General features: G+C 31.9%; 5 protein-coding genes across 5 annotated transcripts in view; 2 read left to right on the plus strand and 3 right to left on the minus strand.

Moving 5' to 3' along the window:
• SerT (Serotonin transporter) overlaps positions 1–1,932 on the minus strand; it is a 35,614-nt gene extending 33,682 nt beyond the window's left edge. Inside the window, exon 1 of the mRNA XM_075311099.1 lies at positions 1,842–1,932. The gene's annotated coding sequence lies outside the window, so the exon portion shown is untranslated. The remainder of the gene's footprint in view (positions 1–1,841) is intronic.
• A 7,350-nt stretch (positions 1,933–9,282) lies between these two features.
• On the plus strand, positions 9,283–9,782 carry LOC142239319 (uncharacterized). The gene is made up of 2 exons (XM_075311107.1): positions 9,283–9,456; positions 9,524–9,782. Exons 1-2 carry the CDS (start codon positions 9,391–9,393, stop codon positions 9,644–9,646), a joined length of 189 nt encoding a protein of 62 aa, XP_075167222.1. The 5' UTR covers positions 9,283–9,390; the 3' UTR covers positions 9,647–9,782.
• On the plus strand, positions 9,683–10,164 carry LOC142239316 (peptidyl-tRNA hydrolase 2, mitochondrial). Its single transcript, XM_075311102.1, has one exon. The coding sequence runs from the start codon at positions 9,683–9,685 to the stop codon at positions 10,091–10,093; it is 411 nt and encodes a 136-aa protein (XP_075167217.1). The 3' UTR covers positions 10,094–10,164.
• An 87-nt stretch (positions 10,165–10,251) lies between these two features.
• LOC142239315 (GTPase Era, mitochondrial) lies at positions 10,252–11,791 on the minus strand. The gene is made up of 4 exons (XM_075311101.1): positions 11,429–11,791; positions 10,818–11,366; positions 10,589–10,766; positions 10,252–10,505 (listed from the first exon to the last, which is right to left on the minus strand). Exons 1-4 carry the CDS (start codon positions 11,657–11,659, stop codon positions 10,309–10,311), a joined length of 1,155 nt encoding a protein of 384 aa, XP_075167216.1. The 5' UTR covers positions 11,660–11,791; the 3' UTR covers positions 10,252–10,308.
• A 583-nt stretch (positions 11,792–12,374) lies between these two features.
• Positions 12,375–14,698, minus strand: Tbce (Tubulin-binding cofactor E). Its single transcript, XM_075311100.1, has 5 exons — positions 14,363–14,698; positions 13,825–14,297; positions 13,535–13,756; positions 12,998–13,479; positions 12,375–12,937 (listed from the first exon to the last, which is right to left on the minus strand). Exons 1-5 carry the CDS (start codon positions 14,456–14,458, stop codon positions 12,624–12,626), a joined length of 1,587 nt encoding a protein of 528 aa, XP_075167215.1. The 5' UTR covers positions 14,459–14,698; the 3' UTR covers positions 12,375–12,623.
• Between the last annotated feature and the right edge of the window lie 1,643 nt (positions 14,699–16,341).

Genomic DNA, 16,341 nt, shown 5'->3' on the forward strand with positions numbered 1-16,341 from the left:
GGGCATGTAATCATTTCGCAAATATTGGCACAGAAGCGATGAATTTAACATAGGTTTGTCATAGGACGCATATAGATAATTTCAACAGCCGTTGCACCGAATTTGCATCACTTCTTAAGGTGTGACCCGATTTCAGTGTTTTGGATGTGAATTAACATTTTTTTTATTTTTCCTAAATAATAATTTTTATAATTTTTTTATGATATTTTTCCTAATAAATATTTTTTATAATTATTTATGATTTTTTATGGTATTTTGTCTAATAAATAATTTTTATAATTTTTTATGATTTTTTATACATTCTAAAGCTTGTCTGTAACGCCTCTTGGAGGAGCAAAATTCATGCGATTCGGTTGAAATTTGGTACGTATATGGTTTCCAACAACTATGCAAAAATTGCTCCATATCGGTCCATAATTATATATAGCCCCCATATAAATAGATCCGCAGGTTTGACCTCCGCAACCTCTTGGAGGAGCAAAATTCACCCGATTCGGTTGAAATTTGGTATATTGGTCGCTAATAGCCATGCAAAAATTGGTCCAAATCGGTCTATAGTTATATATAGCCGATGGCAAATCACACAAAAATTGGTCCATATCCCCAAAAAATAATCTACCAAAATTTTATTTCTATAGAAAATTTAGTCAAAATTTTATTTCTATAGAAAATTTTATCAAAATTTTATTTCTAAAGAAGATTTTGTCGAAATTTTATTTCTATAGAAAATTTTATCAAAATTTTATTTCTATAGAAAATTTTATCAAAATTTTATTTCTATAGAAAATTTTATTTCTATAGAAAATTTTGTCAAACATTTATTCTATAGAAAATTTTGTCAAAATTTTATTTTATATAGAAAATTTTGTCAAAATTCTACTTCTATAGAAAATATTGTCAAAATTTTATTTCTATAGAAAATTTTGTCAAAATTCTATTTCTATAGAAAATATTGTCAAAATTTTATTTCTATAGAAAATTTTGTCGAACTGAATTATATACCGCAACCCAAGTAATTCGATTGTGGATGACAGTCTTTAGTAGAAGTTTCTACGCAATCCATGGTGGAGGGTACATAAGATTCGGCCTGGCCGAACTTATGGCCGTATATACTTGTTTAAAGTTGTGCCTTTAGAACAACTTGCATTTTTTTTGCTTCGAATTTTATGGATTGTTATATTTTGGTCATTTTTGTAGGCATGGGAAGGACTAAAACTAGGGAAATGTTCCAAAATACCGGCAAAATACATTCACATACTTTTTTTCATTAGCCGAGTCAAAACTATAGTCAAGGAAAACTATGTTTATATAAAAAATGAATTAATTCTTCAACTTCGATTACTTTCCAAAATACCAGCACAATACATTCACATAGCCTGCAATTCCTTTTTTGGTAACAAACAAAAATTAATTAATTCTTAAATTTCGATTACTTTCCACAAATTTTTGTAATTTTAAAACCAAATAAAATATGATCATTTGAATTGGTAGAACTTTGTGTTAGCTTCTCTGTACACAAATGCAATGTGGTAATGATTTTTCGTTATATACACAAATTATTTCAATATCCAGAGATAATTTTAATGACTACACAAATTAAATCTCTAACTACGATGATAATATCGATGGAACTTCAAGTAGATTTATTAGGATAATTTGCACAATTTTCAATTTAATTAAAAGAAACTAATTTCAAATAATATTTAAATGTTTGCAATTAGTTCTTTATGATCATTTTCCCATCACTTTTACATATTTTAATAATATTTTCACTTCAATATATTTTTAAAACGATTTTTTATCAGTTTTTAGCTTAATTTTGTTTATTATTTTATTATTACCACGCCTAAAGAAATATTTCGTTTATTAAGGAAATTCAATAATTCAATGCCAATTTCACCGCTCAAGACAACAATCATCCGTAACCGTTGTAGATTTAACAAGTTCTGATGTCTTAAACTCAGAAAAGAGTTAAGTGCTTGTGTGGTTTGTTTATATTTTCTTAGCTTTTTCTCCATATTGCTGCCTTGTGTGTAAATCTCTCTAACATACAATAGACAGATCGAGAGAGAGCATGAGCGAGAGAAAGAGAACATATGCAATTGTTGTCAATTGCTTTGCTAGATTTCCACATTATGGGAAACTCAACAATGCTTAATCATACGCCCCGATGTCCAAACACGTTTGTGGCCAATCGATGAAATATTTTAATTAACATTAACAGAAATGGGAAACATTTTTCATACTCAAGAATATTTACTCGATGCCTCGATGAGGATGACATGTTTGAATACGCAAATTTATTGATAAAACTTTTTTGCTTTAATTGTAACATGACAAATAAAATGGTTTAAAATGAAATCATTTCAGAATAATATTGAATGCAAGCTCTTTGAATTATATAAATATTAGATAGATAGATTTAATACAATATAATGCGAATAGTTGACATAATGTAAAATGCATGTGATCTGACTTGACAATATTTTTAGTAAAGTATACAAAAGTATATTTCCTACTAACATATGATAAGAGACAATAAAAAATTTCTATCATATCAATGGGTGTATAACGATTCTATTTCATGTTTATAATAATGAACCCGTTTCTAAAAACCAATTTTTACCATTAAAAAAAATAGGTAATCAAATATAATAAAAAAAGTTCGACCAGACCGAATCTTATGTACCATGGAATGCGTCCAAATTTCCACTAAACACTGTCATCCTCAATCAAATTGCTTGGTTTGTGGTTACAATTCACAATGGCAAGGCAGATTAAATACCTACATAAGCCGCTTTGTTTCTTGATCGGATCAGATGAAATTAGTTCTTCCGAGAAGTCAAATTCTGGGGGTCGGTTTAAATAGGGGCTATACCTAAAACTAATCCAATATGCCCCATTTGCAATACCATCTGACCCACATCAATAACAGCTGCTGGTGTTAAGATTCAAGCCAATAGCTTGCTTTGTTGGAAAGTTAGCGTGACTTCAACAAACTAACGGACGGAAAACGCTAAATTGACACAGAGTTTCGATATGGACCAATCCTGACATTGTTGTTAAAGGGCATATACTAACATCTCGTAGCAAATTTCAAAGGTATCGGAAGAAATTTACTCCATTTCCGGAAGTCAAATCTGGGGATCGATTTATATGGTGGCGCTATATATAATTATGCACCAATATGGATCAGTTTATACTAACGCCACGTACCAAATCTCAACTGGATCGAATAGAGTTTAGTCCCCCAAGAGGCTCCGGAAGCCAAAATTAGTTATTCCACGAGGCTCGAGAAGCCAAATCCTGGGGATCCTGGAAAAAATATCACCAAAGATTTCCAATTAAATTTTTAAAAGAATTGTAATTGGAAATATTCAATTAAAATTATTTTTTTAATTGATTTTGGTTTAATTAAAAACACTCGTTTAAGCGGAAAATGTACATTCGATGAGAGTTGACTTTTCTTATGTATTTTGATCTGTTGAATTCGAAAAAAAATGTTAAAAAATTTTTATGGAACAGTTATTGAGATATCCTGTTATTTTTAGTTTTTCGCTCTTTTTGTCACTAAACAAATTATATCTCGAGTGAGAAATGTCCCATTATATTGTTGGAACTTAAATGAAAGATATTGAAATGACGAATAATCGTGTGTAATTAGATCTGTGATAAGTTCAGTGGTTCAAAAAATATGGATGCAAAAAGGGCAAATTTTCAAAAAAATATGTTTTACAGTGACCATTTTCCGCCGGAAAAGTACAACCATTGAAAAATATTTTTTTCTCTTCATGATCGTATAGATGGAAGGTCAAAAAAAAGATAAAAGAAATTGCGGTTCAATTTCAACTAAAGTAAAAATAATTAATAGCATAAATTAAAGCAGAATACAAATTTGTCAATATTTAATGATGCTAAAGTCACTTAAAGGCGATTTCGTTTCGGTGAAAAAGTGTAACCCTAGGATTGCACAACCTTTTGTCTAATTTGCCTTACGCCACAAAATTATAGTGTCATCCTAAAGAGGGTACAAATTCACAATACTGTCGGGGATTCTTATACAAAAAGTTGCAACAAAGTCGTTTATATTTTGCAAACGATTTCGTAAATGCTGCACTTTTTATTACAATTGAAATCGGCATAAGTTCCATGTGACTAAATACATTATTGTTGATCTTCAAATACGATCATCTAAGCTTGTTTTTTTGGTCCTCTAGGTTGTTTACATCATTATGAAATTTTAACACCAATATGGTATAAATGCCCAACTCTCATTTAATATCGAATCTGAATACAATATTCTAAAATAACCCATTGCAATTTAATAACACCTTATTTGTGACACACATTATGTATTGCATCAAATTACCACCGTATCTACGTCATTCGTCCACCGCAATAAAAATAATATTTCATAATGTCAAACTTTTGAACTCTAAATCTATAAAATAACTCTACAACTGCCTGGATATATGGTAAGAAGCAGATACACACAAAAAAATAATACTGAAGCTTTTTCTAATTTGAACGATATCACCAATGTGACCTTGGTAATACATTATCATCATCATTTATATATTCATTACCTTTACCAGAATTCCCCCCCCCCCCCCCCAACATTCAAAATTTTTTCTTCAAGTGTATCAACAATAAAAATCAGTGCATATCATTTAAAAAAATAATTAGTTTGCTGCGACATTGTGTCTAACTTATAGTATGTCGAGTTGCGCGTTCGGATACTCTTATTATCGACACTCTTATAATTAAAGTATATGTATTGTTATAATTCAATTTGCAAGATACTAGTGGCTAGCCGTTCTAGCAAAGCTGCAATATTAGATATGACGTAGTATTCGTATGTCAACTGCATACCGTTATAGTATTGGCTCTACGTTTTGCTTTCGTTTGACATGCAAGTTTGATTTATACACAAATTAAACTATAAAGAAAAATGTTACTCTTGATAATTATGCAGAGCAAGTCTAGATATAATTGCGAAAATGGTTTTATTAAATTTGCCTTGTTATTGAAATTTTCTATGGGGATAATATGACTTGAAATAAAAGAGAGAAATTGGGAAAGAAATTGAAAACAAAAAAAAATTGTATTATTATACAATAGTAAGTAAAACTTTATATGCACCCTCACAAAAAATCGCTTCTGTAACATATACTCCCAAACATATTTTGCTTCAAGCATATACATTTTTGGGTATTGACCAAACATTTATATGTTTGATCTCTTCCAATATATAATATGTTTGAAAGCATATTGGTCTAAACAATATATGTTTGGGTAGTCTAAGTTCCAAACATTTTGTATTTTTGCATCCAAATTCAATAATGTTGTCTTCCAAAAAACAATATGTTATTATGTGAACATATAATATGTTTGGAAGCATTTTGCACCCAAAAATATTATATTCTTAAAAAAAATTCTCCCAAACAATATTGTGCTCAAAATTGTATTTATTTATTTATATATTTACAATCATAATGAATTATGAAAATAAACAGGTAATATAGGTGCTAACAACATAGGTTTTCGACCTGAATGCTCAAAATTTTGTTTCTGCCTAATTGTATATTGCCCCACATCTTTCTCACTTCCACGAGATTTTTTAGTTCTTAGCACCTTTTTCTGTAATACAAACATTGTAGAAGAAATTATTCAATTTTATGATTTTTTTATTTTAATTTTACCTTTTGCCGGACGGGGATTCGAACAGCGGACCACACAGTTTGTAAGGATCAAAGAAGTAGCTGAACAATTGCCCAAGGAAAAATAAAATGTTAATTTTGTAATAACAAGCAACAACCACCAACTTAATTCAATATCGCTCCCTGTTAAATAGCGCTCCAAGCTACTAAACACATATGTGTTTATAGGCTATTTCTAAATTAATATATGTTTGCATCCAAGCATATTATATTTACAAACATTTTATATCCCAAAAAATAAAATGTTCTAACATATTAACATATATGTCCCAAACATGTTATGCTAGTTTATGAACATTATATGCTTGCACTCAAAAATATTGTGTTCCAAACATATAATGCTTATAACCAAACATATGAAAAACAGTCTTTTTCATCCGTGTGTATTTAGTAAAAATTATGCTGGTCTATTAATGCCTATATTCATAATAATTTACTGTAGGTTTATCGAAGGAATTTGTATGGTAATAGTAGGTTTAAAGTTTATGTTAACTTTTATGAATATGGGGGTAAGTGTGTAAATATAACCATAGCGATAGGCGGTAGGCGAACACCTGTTTACGTGTATTTCTTAGAGAAAGACAAAAATCCGCGACGGAATGCCCTGACGGCTAGCGGCGTGTCGCCAAATTAAAATTTATTCTAATTCCATGGAGGAAAATGGTATAGTGTTGCCATCAATTAACAAATTTTACTAGGCATTGTGGTTGCCTGTCCACGTGGACAATCTTTTATCTTCAAATAACTCAACAAATAATAAGTCATTACATGTTTTTTTTTTTTCAACTTGAATGTTTAATATTAAAAAAGTATGCTGTAATATTTAATATTGAAAAAGTATGCTGGACAGCAAAAACACTCGGAAACAATATATTTGCCGACAAGCTTATTGTATTTGTCGTCGTGGAAAAAAATGTTTCGCCTACCGCCTATCGCTATGGTTATATTTACCCACTGACGTGATAACTTTACAACTTCAATTTATGCTCATTCAAAATCATGATGTATTCTTTTTATTGATTTATCGGAAACATGATGTTGGCAGCTGCAGTAACTACATACATACATCCATATGTCAAAGACACAAAAATATATTTAACCTGTATAAGCAATTTCTAGTAAAACCAGGAATTATAATCCTTTGTTACCATTTTGAGTAAGTCTACTCGAAATGTATCTGACAATTCGATGTACGAGTATTCGAATGTTGTTTTTGTAAGAGTGCCAGAACCTTCTGTAGTTCCATAATGGCCGGTAATGTCTTTTTTGGGTTTCCTACACGGATGAAAAAGGCTGTTTTTCATATGTTTGGCTATAAACATTATATGTTTGGAACACAAATTTTTAAACACAATATTTTTGAGTGCAAGCATATAATGTTCATAAACAAGCATAACATGTTTGGGACATATATGTTAATATGTTAGAACATATTATGTTTGGGACATAAAATGTTTGTAAATATAATATGCTTGGATGCAAACATATATTAATTTAGAAATAGCCTATAAACATATATGTGTTTAGTAGCTTGGAGCGCTATTTAACAGGGAGCGATATTGAATTAAGTTGGTGGTTGTTGCTTGTTATTACAAAATTAACATTTTATTTTTCCTTGGGCAATTGATCAGCTACTTCTTTGATCCTTACAAACTGTGTGTTCCGCTGTTCGAATCCCCGTCCGGCAAAAGGTAAAATTTAAATAAAAAAAATCATACAATTGAATAATTTCTTCTACAATGTTTGTATTACAGAAAAAGGTGCTAAGAACTAAAAAATCTCGTGGAAGTGAGAAAGATGTGGGGGAATATACAATTGGGCAGAAACAAAATTTTGAGCATTCAGGTCGAAAACCTATGTTGTTAGTACCTATATTACCTGTTTATTTTCATAATTCGTTATGATTGTAAATATATAAATAAATAAATAAAATTTTGAGCACAATTTTTTTGGGAGAATTTTTTTTAAGCATATAATGTTTTTGGGTGCAAAATGCTTCCAAACATATTATATGTTCACATAATAACATATTGTTTTTTGGAAGACAACATTATTGAATTTGGATTCAAAAATACAAAATGTTTGGAACTTAGACTACCCAAACATATATTGTTTAGACCAATATGCTTTCAAACATATTATATATTGGAAGAGATCAAACATATAAATGTGTGGGCAATACCCAAAAATGTATATGCTTGAAGCAAAATATGTTTGGGAGTATATGTTACAGAAGCGATTTTTTGTGAGCGTGTAGTTTGTTCCTATTTCACCACGACTAAATTTGGCATTGCATAAACCTTGATTATTGAATGTTCCGGAACATTGTCCGGATTCAAACCAAATTTTTATTTCAGCCACATTCATTCCCTTCAAAAAGCAATATTTTATCAACAAGCAAAATTGGTTGTTAATAACGACTCGGCAGCTGCATTCTCTGCGTGCATACTATACATATAAAGCATAGATTTTCGATTACATAGATGGTCATTGGTATCAAACACTGTTTGACAGTTCTGAAGATTACGAATAAGCGAACTTTTAAATTATCTTTCGTTTTTCATTTCGTAATTATCCAAATTTACCAAAAACTAAATCTATAAGTAAGAAAGATTTACATTCTCTTTCATTTTCCTTTTCGCAATTATCCAAATTTTCCCATAATTAGATCAGTAAATAAGAGGGAGAAATGGATCTCTATTTAATCTAAAATCTTTGATCAAATACAATATGAGTAGATATTGGGATATACTCTCTTATAGCTCATTCACATTAGGCTCGAAATCTACTAAACGTGGATTAGAAATAACTTTTTCATAAGGTAATTGACAGTTGCAATCTAGTTAAAGTGGATTTTGGAAGTGTAATTTTTTCATTCTCTCAGCCGTACTTAACGACTTTCCGATTGTTTATGTTAACAACTTTCCTAACGACACTTTTGTGTACATGTGTGCGTATACCAAAGACCATTAATAAAGAAGATAAGCTTGCTCTTCCTCTTTTTCTTGAAAAAACAGAGATTAATATCATACATGTTCCATGAGACGTTGCAACTTTTTTTCGGTTTCTCTTTTCATTTTGCATTCGTAACAAAACTTAATTCGCTTATTTTAGCAATTTTTTAACTCTTAAACGAACAAAAACACTTTGTGAATCATTTTATTAATAATTTAGTGCAACCGACACAGAAATTTGCGTGAAATGTTGGAGAAAATAGGTAAATAAAAATTGTCTGCATCAAACCAGTAAGTTCGGAGCGCTTTTCCAACAAGTATGATATTAATCTCCGTTTTCTATTACTAACACTATCAAAGCCCAATTCACGTCTTCTTTATTAATGGTCTTTGGCGTATACGTTACTCATTTTATTTAATGTTACACATACGACATACAGTTTTTCTTTTTAATATGAATAATAGTACAATATACTTATCTTGGGCCAAGATTGTACCCCTTTTGCATATTGCCATCCCTGTTTTTAATGCTCTCAAGTTACGATACGTCAAACCAGTAACCAATCAAAACATACAAATGTTTAACCAAAACTTGAGAGAGCAAAATCAGCTGAGCAAATAATAAGAATCTGAGAACACCAATGATAGCTTGGTGTGGTATGTCAGTTACGCAAACTGGAAATTGTCAATTAAACTAGCGTTGAATACCACAAATAATGTCTGACCAAGATCCAGTTGAATTGATGCTTAAAAAAACAGGCTGTATTGATTTGCATTATAAGGTGTGTAAAAAATTGCCCATAACCATACCATTATATAGGAAGATTCTACATTATTTTGTCTTTAAAGGTTCAAGAGTGCATTGCTGAGACAGGTGACTGGAGGAGCTGTCAGGAGAAAGTAAAAGAATTCAAGGCTTGTATGAAGGAATATGTGGATGCACAAAGTCGAAAATACGCTCACATAAAATAAGACCTAACGCCCAGTATATTCAACCAGCCGTAAAAAATGGTAAACATCATCAGGAGCCTTGTCAAAACCTTTACATCTCCACCCACAAAACTTGCTCTTGTAGTGAGATCGGATCTAAAAATGTCAAAAGGTAAAACAGCAGCCCAATGTTCTCATGCTGCTGTTTTGTGTTTTCAACAGGCTCATTCCAGTAGAAATGCGACAACCAGAGAACTCTTAGACAACTGGCTTTATAGCGGTCAGCCCAAAATAGTTTTAAAAGTTGATGGAGGCCATGAAAACTTAACGACACTTCAAGCAGATGCCCTTAAAGAAAACATTATTTGTGCTCTGGTTCAGGACGCTGGTAGAACACAACTTGCCGCTGGTACGGCAACTGTTTTGGGAATAGGACCCGACACAGTGGAGAATATTGATAAATTGGTGGGACATTTAAAACTTTTGTGATTTATCTTACGTTTTCAATTGCAACAAATTATGTTTTTTTTTTTATAAAATAAAAATAGAAAACATTTCCAGTGGTAATGTAATTTAATAGGAAATTGGTGGGATTGGTGAATTTGCTTACCTTTTATCACTTTGAAAGTTGCTTTCATATTGATATATGTATTTTCAACCATGATTATTTTTATTATTCCTATTCAGTTTAAACAAGTAGTACATTAATTCGTAGCTTCCTCTTTAGATTTCTCCTTTGGTCTGGTTGATATGGTAAATGAAATTGGTTTGCCAAACATTTCTACCAAATCTGAGGTGACACGCTCGGTTATTTGTCTCAACCTACCATTCGATTCGCCGCATATCAAACGCTCAATACGTTTGGTTGGACAAACAACTTCCACAGAAGCATAAATAGTATCTGAAAATTATAATAGATAATGTTGAAGATCAATTTAGCATTCTAACTAAATTATAATTAAAACCATTGTTATGAAATCTTACTTTTGTCCACGTTATAATATTCAATGGCAGGTTTCAAGCTGTAGGGAATTTCTTGAGGCAAATAGTCCAGAAGTCTAGCTCTTACACTGTCCACAATTAAATCTTCCGGCGTTTCATCTGAAAATGTTTCACTAGGATATTTCCAGTTTCTTGGTTTAGCGGTATCTACAAAATAGTCCTAAAATGTCTGTTAGCATGTTTTTTTTTAACTTAAAGTGAATTTACTCACATGTACTTTATTCAAGCCACTTCCTGTTATTGATGAAACCAAAAATACATCACTAAAATTGTCCCAATTGCTATCTGGTTTATTTAAATCTCCCAGCTCTAATGGAGACTTTTCCTCCTCTTCTTCCTTCTTGCTCTCATCTAAACGCAAGTTTTTAACCATTCTCTTATGTTTTCTTCCAGTAAGTGTGTTATTTGTCAGAACTCGTATAAGCTCTAAGGTGATCCTTTTCGATTTCAATGCATCTATTTTGTTTAAAATCAAAACACTGGGTAGTTGGGGATATGCCTTCAAACTATCAAGTACTGTGGGGTGAAGTTGTTTTCTTGTCCACGAATTAGAAACATCATGTATAACAGCTATCATATCGGCATTTTGTATAGCATGGCGATATGAACTTTGAAATGATTTTTCCAATTTATGCTTATTGATCTCTTTTTGTGTCACCAAGCCAGGAGTATCGTAGAATACTAATTGGGTCTGGCCAGTAGTATATATGGCTTTGTTGGATTTTCTTGTAGTATGTACTTTAGAAGATGTGGGACATACCTGCAATTATGATGAAATTAAATGTACGTATATAAACAATATGGACCGGATTTTCTACTTACTCTATGATTTATAAGATTATTTATGAAAGTACTTTTTCCAGCATTTGGGACTCCTATTACTGCGATATTTAGTGATTTTTGTTCCCTGGACTTTTCTGCATTAGTGACTCTGCTCTCCAACTCTCGTGCGGCCGGTGTATAAAATCGACATTGCCACCAATAAACGGGGAATTTATTTGTATTATTGAAACATCTGGTGTTATTTATGATATTAGTTATTAATAACTTCATTTTGCTTCACTTTTATATATCAATTCGTTGCTTTAACTTGTTTTTATTCTGCTTGATGTTATAATAATAAAGATCTGGCGCAAACGTCAACTGTCCATATGTAAAGACTCGAAACACATAAAGCTTAGCAAGCAAGTTGAATTGAAATATTATTCAAACATTTTGTTGGTGTGAGGGTTGTATGTCAGCTGTTTCTTTATTTTATTCGCCTAGAGTTACCACTCCGCAAGAAAAAGGTTTGTAATTATTTGGCCCATCAATTGATGAAAACGCCATCGCAAGCTGTTTTTTTAGATTTACGATTAATATACTACGAGTCCCACAAAAAGTTTCAAGCATATGAGAAGATATTTTTGTGGCATTTCCTATAATAGTGATGCAGAAAATAAATGAAATCACCATTTTTGATATTCAATTTCGAGATACATGTGAGGATCGAACGATAATTGAAATGTCCAAATATTACATATTTGCGGTGAAGGAAAAGCACTCGGTTTTCATTCTCGACGGGTTGGCGGAAAAGACCAAAACCATACAAGTGTAGAATCTGGACCCATTCTGAACTTCTTGTAAAGATATTTTCATGCTGAAACAGGGCGATAACTATAGTTTGCTAAGTTACAGTAAACTTGGTTCCAACCTATGCAGGCAACATCATTTTTTCGACATCACTGCAGTTGGTCCTAATTTTCCATCCCCAAATCAATAAAATAAATTTAAATGAACATTTTTATATATTTATATATGCATACAACGTATTTTGATAATATTTAATGTTTGCAACACAAACAAAAGTTTTCTCACAAACTAAATTTTAAATTGTAAGTGTAGAAAACGAAACATAGTAGATTATAAAAATGCCATAGATCAATTTTAGTGACAATATAAAAATAATACAATTAATAAATTTGGGTTGTAAAAAAAGGTGCATAACTAACAAAAATGGAGAAATTCCAGTCTAATTTTATATGGCATTTTGCCATTTTACCAGAACTGTATCACTTTCTTGCAGGGAATAGAAATCTAAAGTTTTAGAGAGATTTTCCATTGGTACTACCAAATCGGGATATTTATGGTCGATGTAACACAATTGTGGTGCTGTATCACTATTCATGTGAAAACGTTTCACAATGAGACCCAACAAAGTTTGTACTGTAATCATGCGCGGGAACTTTTTCTCCCACACATCTCCGGTTTCCGAATGCAAAATGCGTATTTTGATAAGATTGGATGTTTTAACGTTGGTTCGTGGAACGAAATCAGCTGGAGAGCCATATTCTGAAATCGTAAAAAAAATTAATTAATTTTATTGGATCCAACGCCTTCGGCATAACATACTTTTCAGTAGCAATGCATAGGTCCGGTGCTTTTTGTAGAATTCTTTTAATGTATCAGCTTTCATTGATGCTTGCATCCATTCTGTTCCATATTTTTTCCAAATGTCATACTCTGCACCCCTCCTTTCTTCTGGTGTTATTTGGGCCTTATTCAAAACTTCCAAGTTCGAGATCATAGCAATGGCATTTGCAAACATTTCATCGAAATCCGATTTCAAATGTGGTGTCTTGTTTAGTCGTTTCAATTTGGGTAATTTATCCAATTCATTAAAGGTATCTATTTCATTCCAAATTGGATTGTGGAATAAATTTAAGTGTTCCAACGCGGGAAACACATCCAATTTCGCATCCGGTTCACAATCAGGAAGTTTGATTTCTTCTATGCCATTTTCCATTAGGTTCAAGAATGTCAGAGTTTTAATGCTACCCAATTTGTAAACTTGATCAAAGTCAAACAGTTTAGTGCGATGCAAATCCAGCTCCCTACACAGAGAGTGCAAATATTATTATCAGTTTTTTAAGGTTTTGCGCTACTTACTTCAAGTTCTTGAAAACTTTTTCGGTGTCAACCACGGAAAGTTCACTCAATGGATTTTCCTGCAGACCAACTGATTCTATGTATGGCCATAGTCGAGCCGTCTGCATGACATCTGACCAATTGGAGAAACCACAATCACGTAGATTAATAAATCGCAGATTGTTAAAGGCTGGTGTCAGTTCTGCTACTTTTATATCAGAAGGTATAACCAAACGATTACAACTGGATATTAATAAGGGAATATTTGTTATTAGCTCATCATAAGACAATTGTTAATCTCAAAATTATACCTTAAGTTTAAATTTCTCAAAGATGGAATTTGACCGCAAATATCAGCAAGAATGTCCCAATTCCATACCAATGTATGACTCAAATTCAAAGTGGTCAACATTGTAAACTCCTTCAAATAACCAGCTGAATTTACAGGACAATTATCCACACTAACATCTGTTAGCTGCTCAAATTTGCTCTGCTTTCGGGCTAGTTTGTCCATACCTACTACTTCGAAGAGAGAAGCTTGAAGTGACTCCTGAGCTTCCCTTAAAAGTTGTTGGTCCAACGCATTTTCTGTATAGCCCAAATAACGATCTCTGGCTGCCTCTTCCAGTGATTCAAAAGGCCCAACTTTACCGGGACGTATAAAACTTCCAGCCGTGGGATATAATGTATAGAAGTAATGTCTTCCTTCAATACTTCCATTATGCTTTCCTCTTTTTGGGTCATCCCACTCAACGCCAAGCCAGGTACCTTGGTACGTAGCGACCTAATAGACGTAGACTCAAGGGTTTAATGCAACATTTCTTGCTGGGATTTGCATTTTTTCCTTACCTCTCCAACATAACGCACGGTCCCATAATTTTCACCGATTTTAATTCGTGATCCAAGGGGATAACGAAAACAGGTGTCGTCCATAATACCAACCATTGTTATTTCTCTGTGGACTTGTTTTTCTCTTGTGATGGTGGGTGTTGTTTTTTCAGATTTTTAATTAAACCCCTTTGTGTATTCCTTTCGATGACTCACCACTGAAGTCTAGACTGGAAATTTAATTTTATCTAATGATTTTACAATTCCACAATTCATACAAATAATTATTTTTTAAATAAAATATTGTCTTGATCCACAGAAAATAGCAAAATAATAAAGTTTCTAACTCGACTTTGTTTTCTTATCCCACAATCACTGACATCGTGACGTGTCGTATAGGTAATACATATTCCAATATTTTTAATACGTCGTAAATATCAAATACTGCCATTTTAGAGATTTGATAAATGCTTGAATCCTACTTGTTTTCATGCCGATTAAATTTAACTTGAGAAATTGCTTACTTCCGCAATTTCAAGGATAGCAGTTATCACCCTCGACTTCGAGAATATCATACAAATGCTTCGAAAATTTTGGTTGCCTAGAAAATTTTGTAAAATATCGGGAGCGCGGGGTAATTCTTTTTGAAATAGAATGAAAAAACAAACGGGTTGGTCAAATGTTTCTTTGATTTTATATTTCTAAATAATTATAATTGAAAAACGAATTTAAATGGATAGCAATGATGTGAAACATTCCCATTGGAAATTTGCAAATTGGAATAATGTAAATTGTTTTCAACACGGCAACACTGCTTCAATTCGTAAATTGGAAACTTTAACTGCGTTACCAACTGCTAGTCTCGCCTCCAGTGATGCCATGCGTAGGGAAAAATCCTTTTTTGTAGGGATTTTTTCCTAAAATTACATCTGTAGGGGAAAAAGGACAGATTTTTCATTTTTTCTACAAATGTAGGGAATTTTTCCAATTTTCAGAGTTTACTACATTTTGCAACAAGAAGAGTACTTTTCCTTAATATTCCAGATATTTTAAGATCCAAAATATATGGTAGTCAAAGCTTCAACGAATGGAATACGCAATTCACCGTTAACGATGTTATTGTAATGATTTTATTTAGAAAAGTACAGCGGTATCGTTAAAATATGTTTTGTATTGGTATTTACTTAGAAAAGCGTAAATAGATTTCATTTGCAGGAATGAACGCTTCCATTAAGGTTCATAAACAGGTGATGGATTCCTCAACTTGGTACCTCTCAATATTTTCTAATACAAAGATGACTTGCAGTGTATACGCAGATTCGTGTACATGTAGGATATTATTACAATATATATTCGAGCTTATTGGACAAGAATATTAAGGGAATTAGTACTATTACTGAAAAGAACTTGTCCAATAAGCTCGAATAAGTATTGTAATAATATTTAGTTTAAATGACTTGGACATTAAGCCGGCCTGCATTGGTGTCAGGCTAACGTAAAAATAGTAAATGTAGGATTTTTATTCCGGAATATCTTCAAAAACTGTTTTACAACTGTTACATTCACAACAGTTTTTAATATTTTAGAAAAATGTCGTCTAGTGAAGAAAATAAAACCATTCCAATAAAATTTAGAAAATAGGCTTTTGACCAAATTGGCTCATTGTTGAATTAAAGCGTTGGCTAGAGGCGGTCGAAAAAGACGATTTTAAATAAATTGTAGAAATCAGACCTGAAAGCGGCCATTAAAGTCCACAAGAAAAATGTTGGTAGTGTTAAAAATGAGCAATGATGTTGCAATGTCCGAAATCCGAATAAAAATGTCAATAATCATATTATTGAACATTTGGTCCCTTTATTGAAGGATATAATCCCTGGCTATTAATTTTAAAGAAATTGAATTCAATATAAAATATTAGTCATTTTCTTGCCAAATTTGTTTGAATTTAGTACCGTAGGGAAAAATGTAGGGAAAAAAATTTTGGGCGTAGGGAAAAAAAG

The sequence above is a fragment of the Haematobia irritans genome, chromosome 5 (genome assembly GCF_050003625.1).
Source record: "Haematobia irritans isolate KBUSLIRL chromosome 5, ASM5000362v1, whole genome shotgun sequence".
NCBI lineage: Eukaryota > Metazoa > Arthropoda > Insecta > Diptera > Muscidae > Haematobia > Haematobia irritans.

What these genes read in the sequence shown, in the direction of transcription:
- LOC142239316 (XM_075311102.1), top strand. Translation starts at nt 9,683, where the DNA reads ATGGTAAACATCATCAGGAGCCTTGTCAAAACCTTTACATCTCCACCC.
- LOC142239319 (XM_075311107.1), top strand. Translation starts at nt 9,391, where the DNA reads ATGTCTGACCAAGATCCAGTTGAATTGATGCTTAAAAAAACAGGCTGT. An exon ending in GTATTGATTTGCATTATAAG is followed by an intron (nt 9,457 to 9,523) that starts GTGTGTAAAAAA and finishes TTGTCTTTAAAG; the next exon opens with GTTCAAGAGTGCATTGCTGA.
- LOC142239315 (XM_075311101.1), bottom strand. Translation starts at nt 11,659, where the DNA reads ATGAAGTTATTAATAACTAATATCATAAATAACACCAGATGTTTCAAT. An exon ending in ATAATCTTATAAATCATAGA is followed by an intron (nt 11,367 to 11,428) that starts GTAAGTAGAAAA and finishes TCATAATTGCAG; the next exon opens with GTATGTCCCACATCTTCTAA. An exon ending in ATATTATAACGTGGACAAAA is followed by an intron (nt 10,506 to 10,588) that starts GTAAGATTTCAT and finishes TATAATTTTCAG; the next exon opens with ATACTATTTATGCTTCTGTG.
- Tbce (XM_075311100.1), bottom strand. Translation starts at nt 14,458, where the DNA reads ATGGTTGGTATTATGGACGACACCTGTTTTCGTTATCCCCTTGGATCA. An exon ending in TTGAGAAATTTAAACTTAAG is followed by an intron (nt 13,757 to 13,824) that starts GTATAATTTTGA and finishes ATTAATATCCAG; the next exon opens with TTGTAATCGTTTGGTTATAC. An exon ending in CTATGCATTGCTACTGAAAA is followed by an intron (nt 12,938 to 12,997) that starts GTATGTTATGCC and finishes TTACGATTTCAG; the next exon opens with AATATGGCTCTCCAGCTGAT.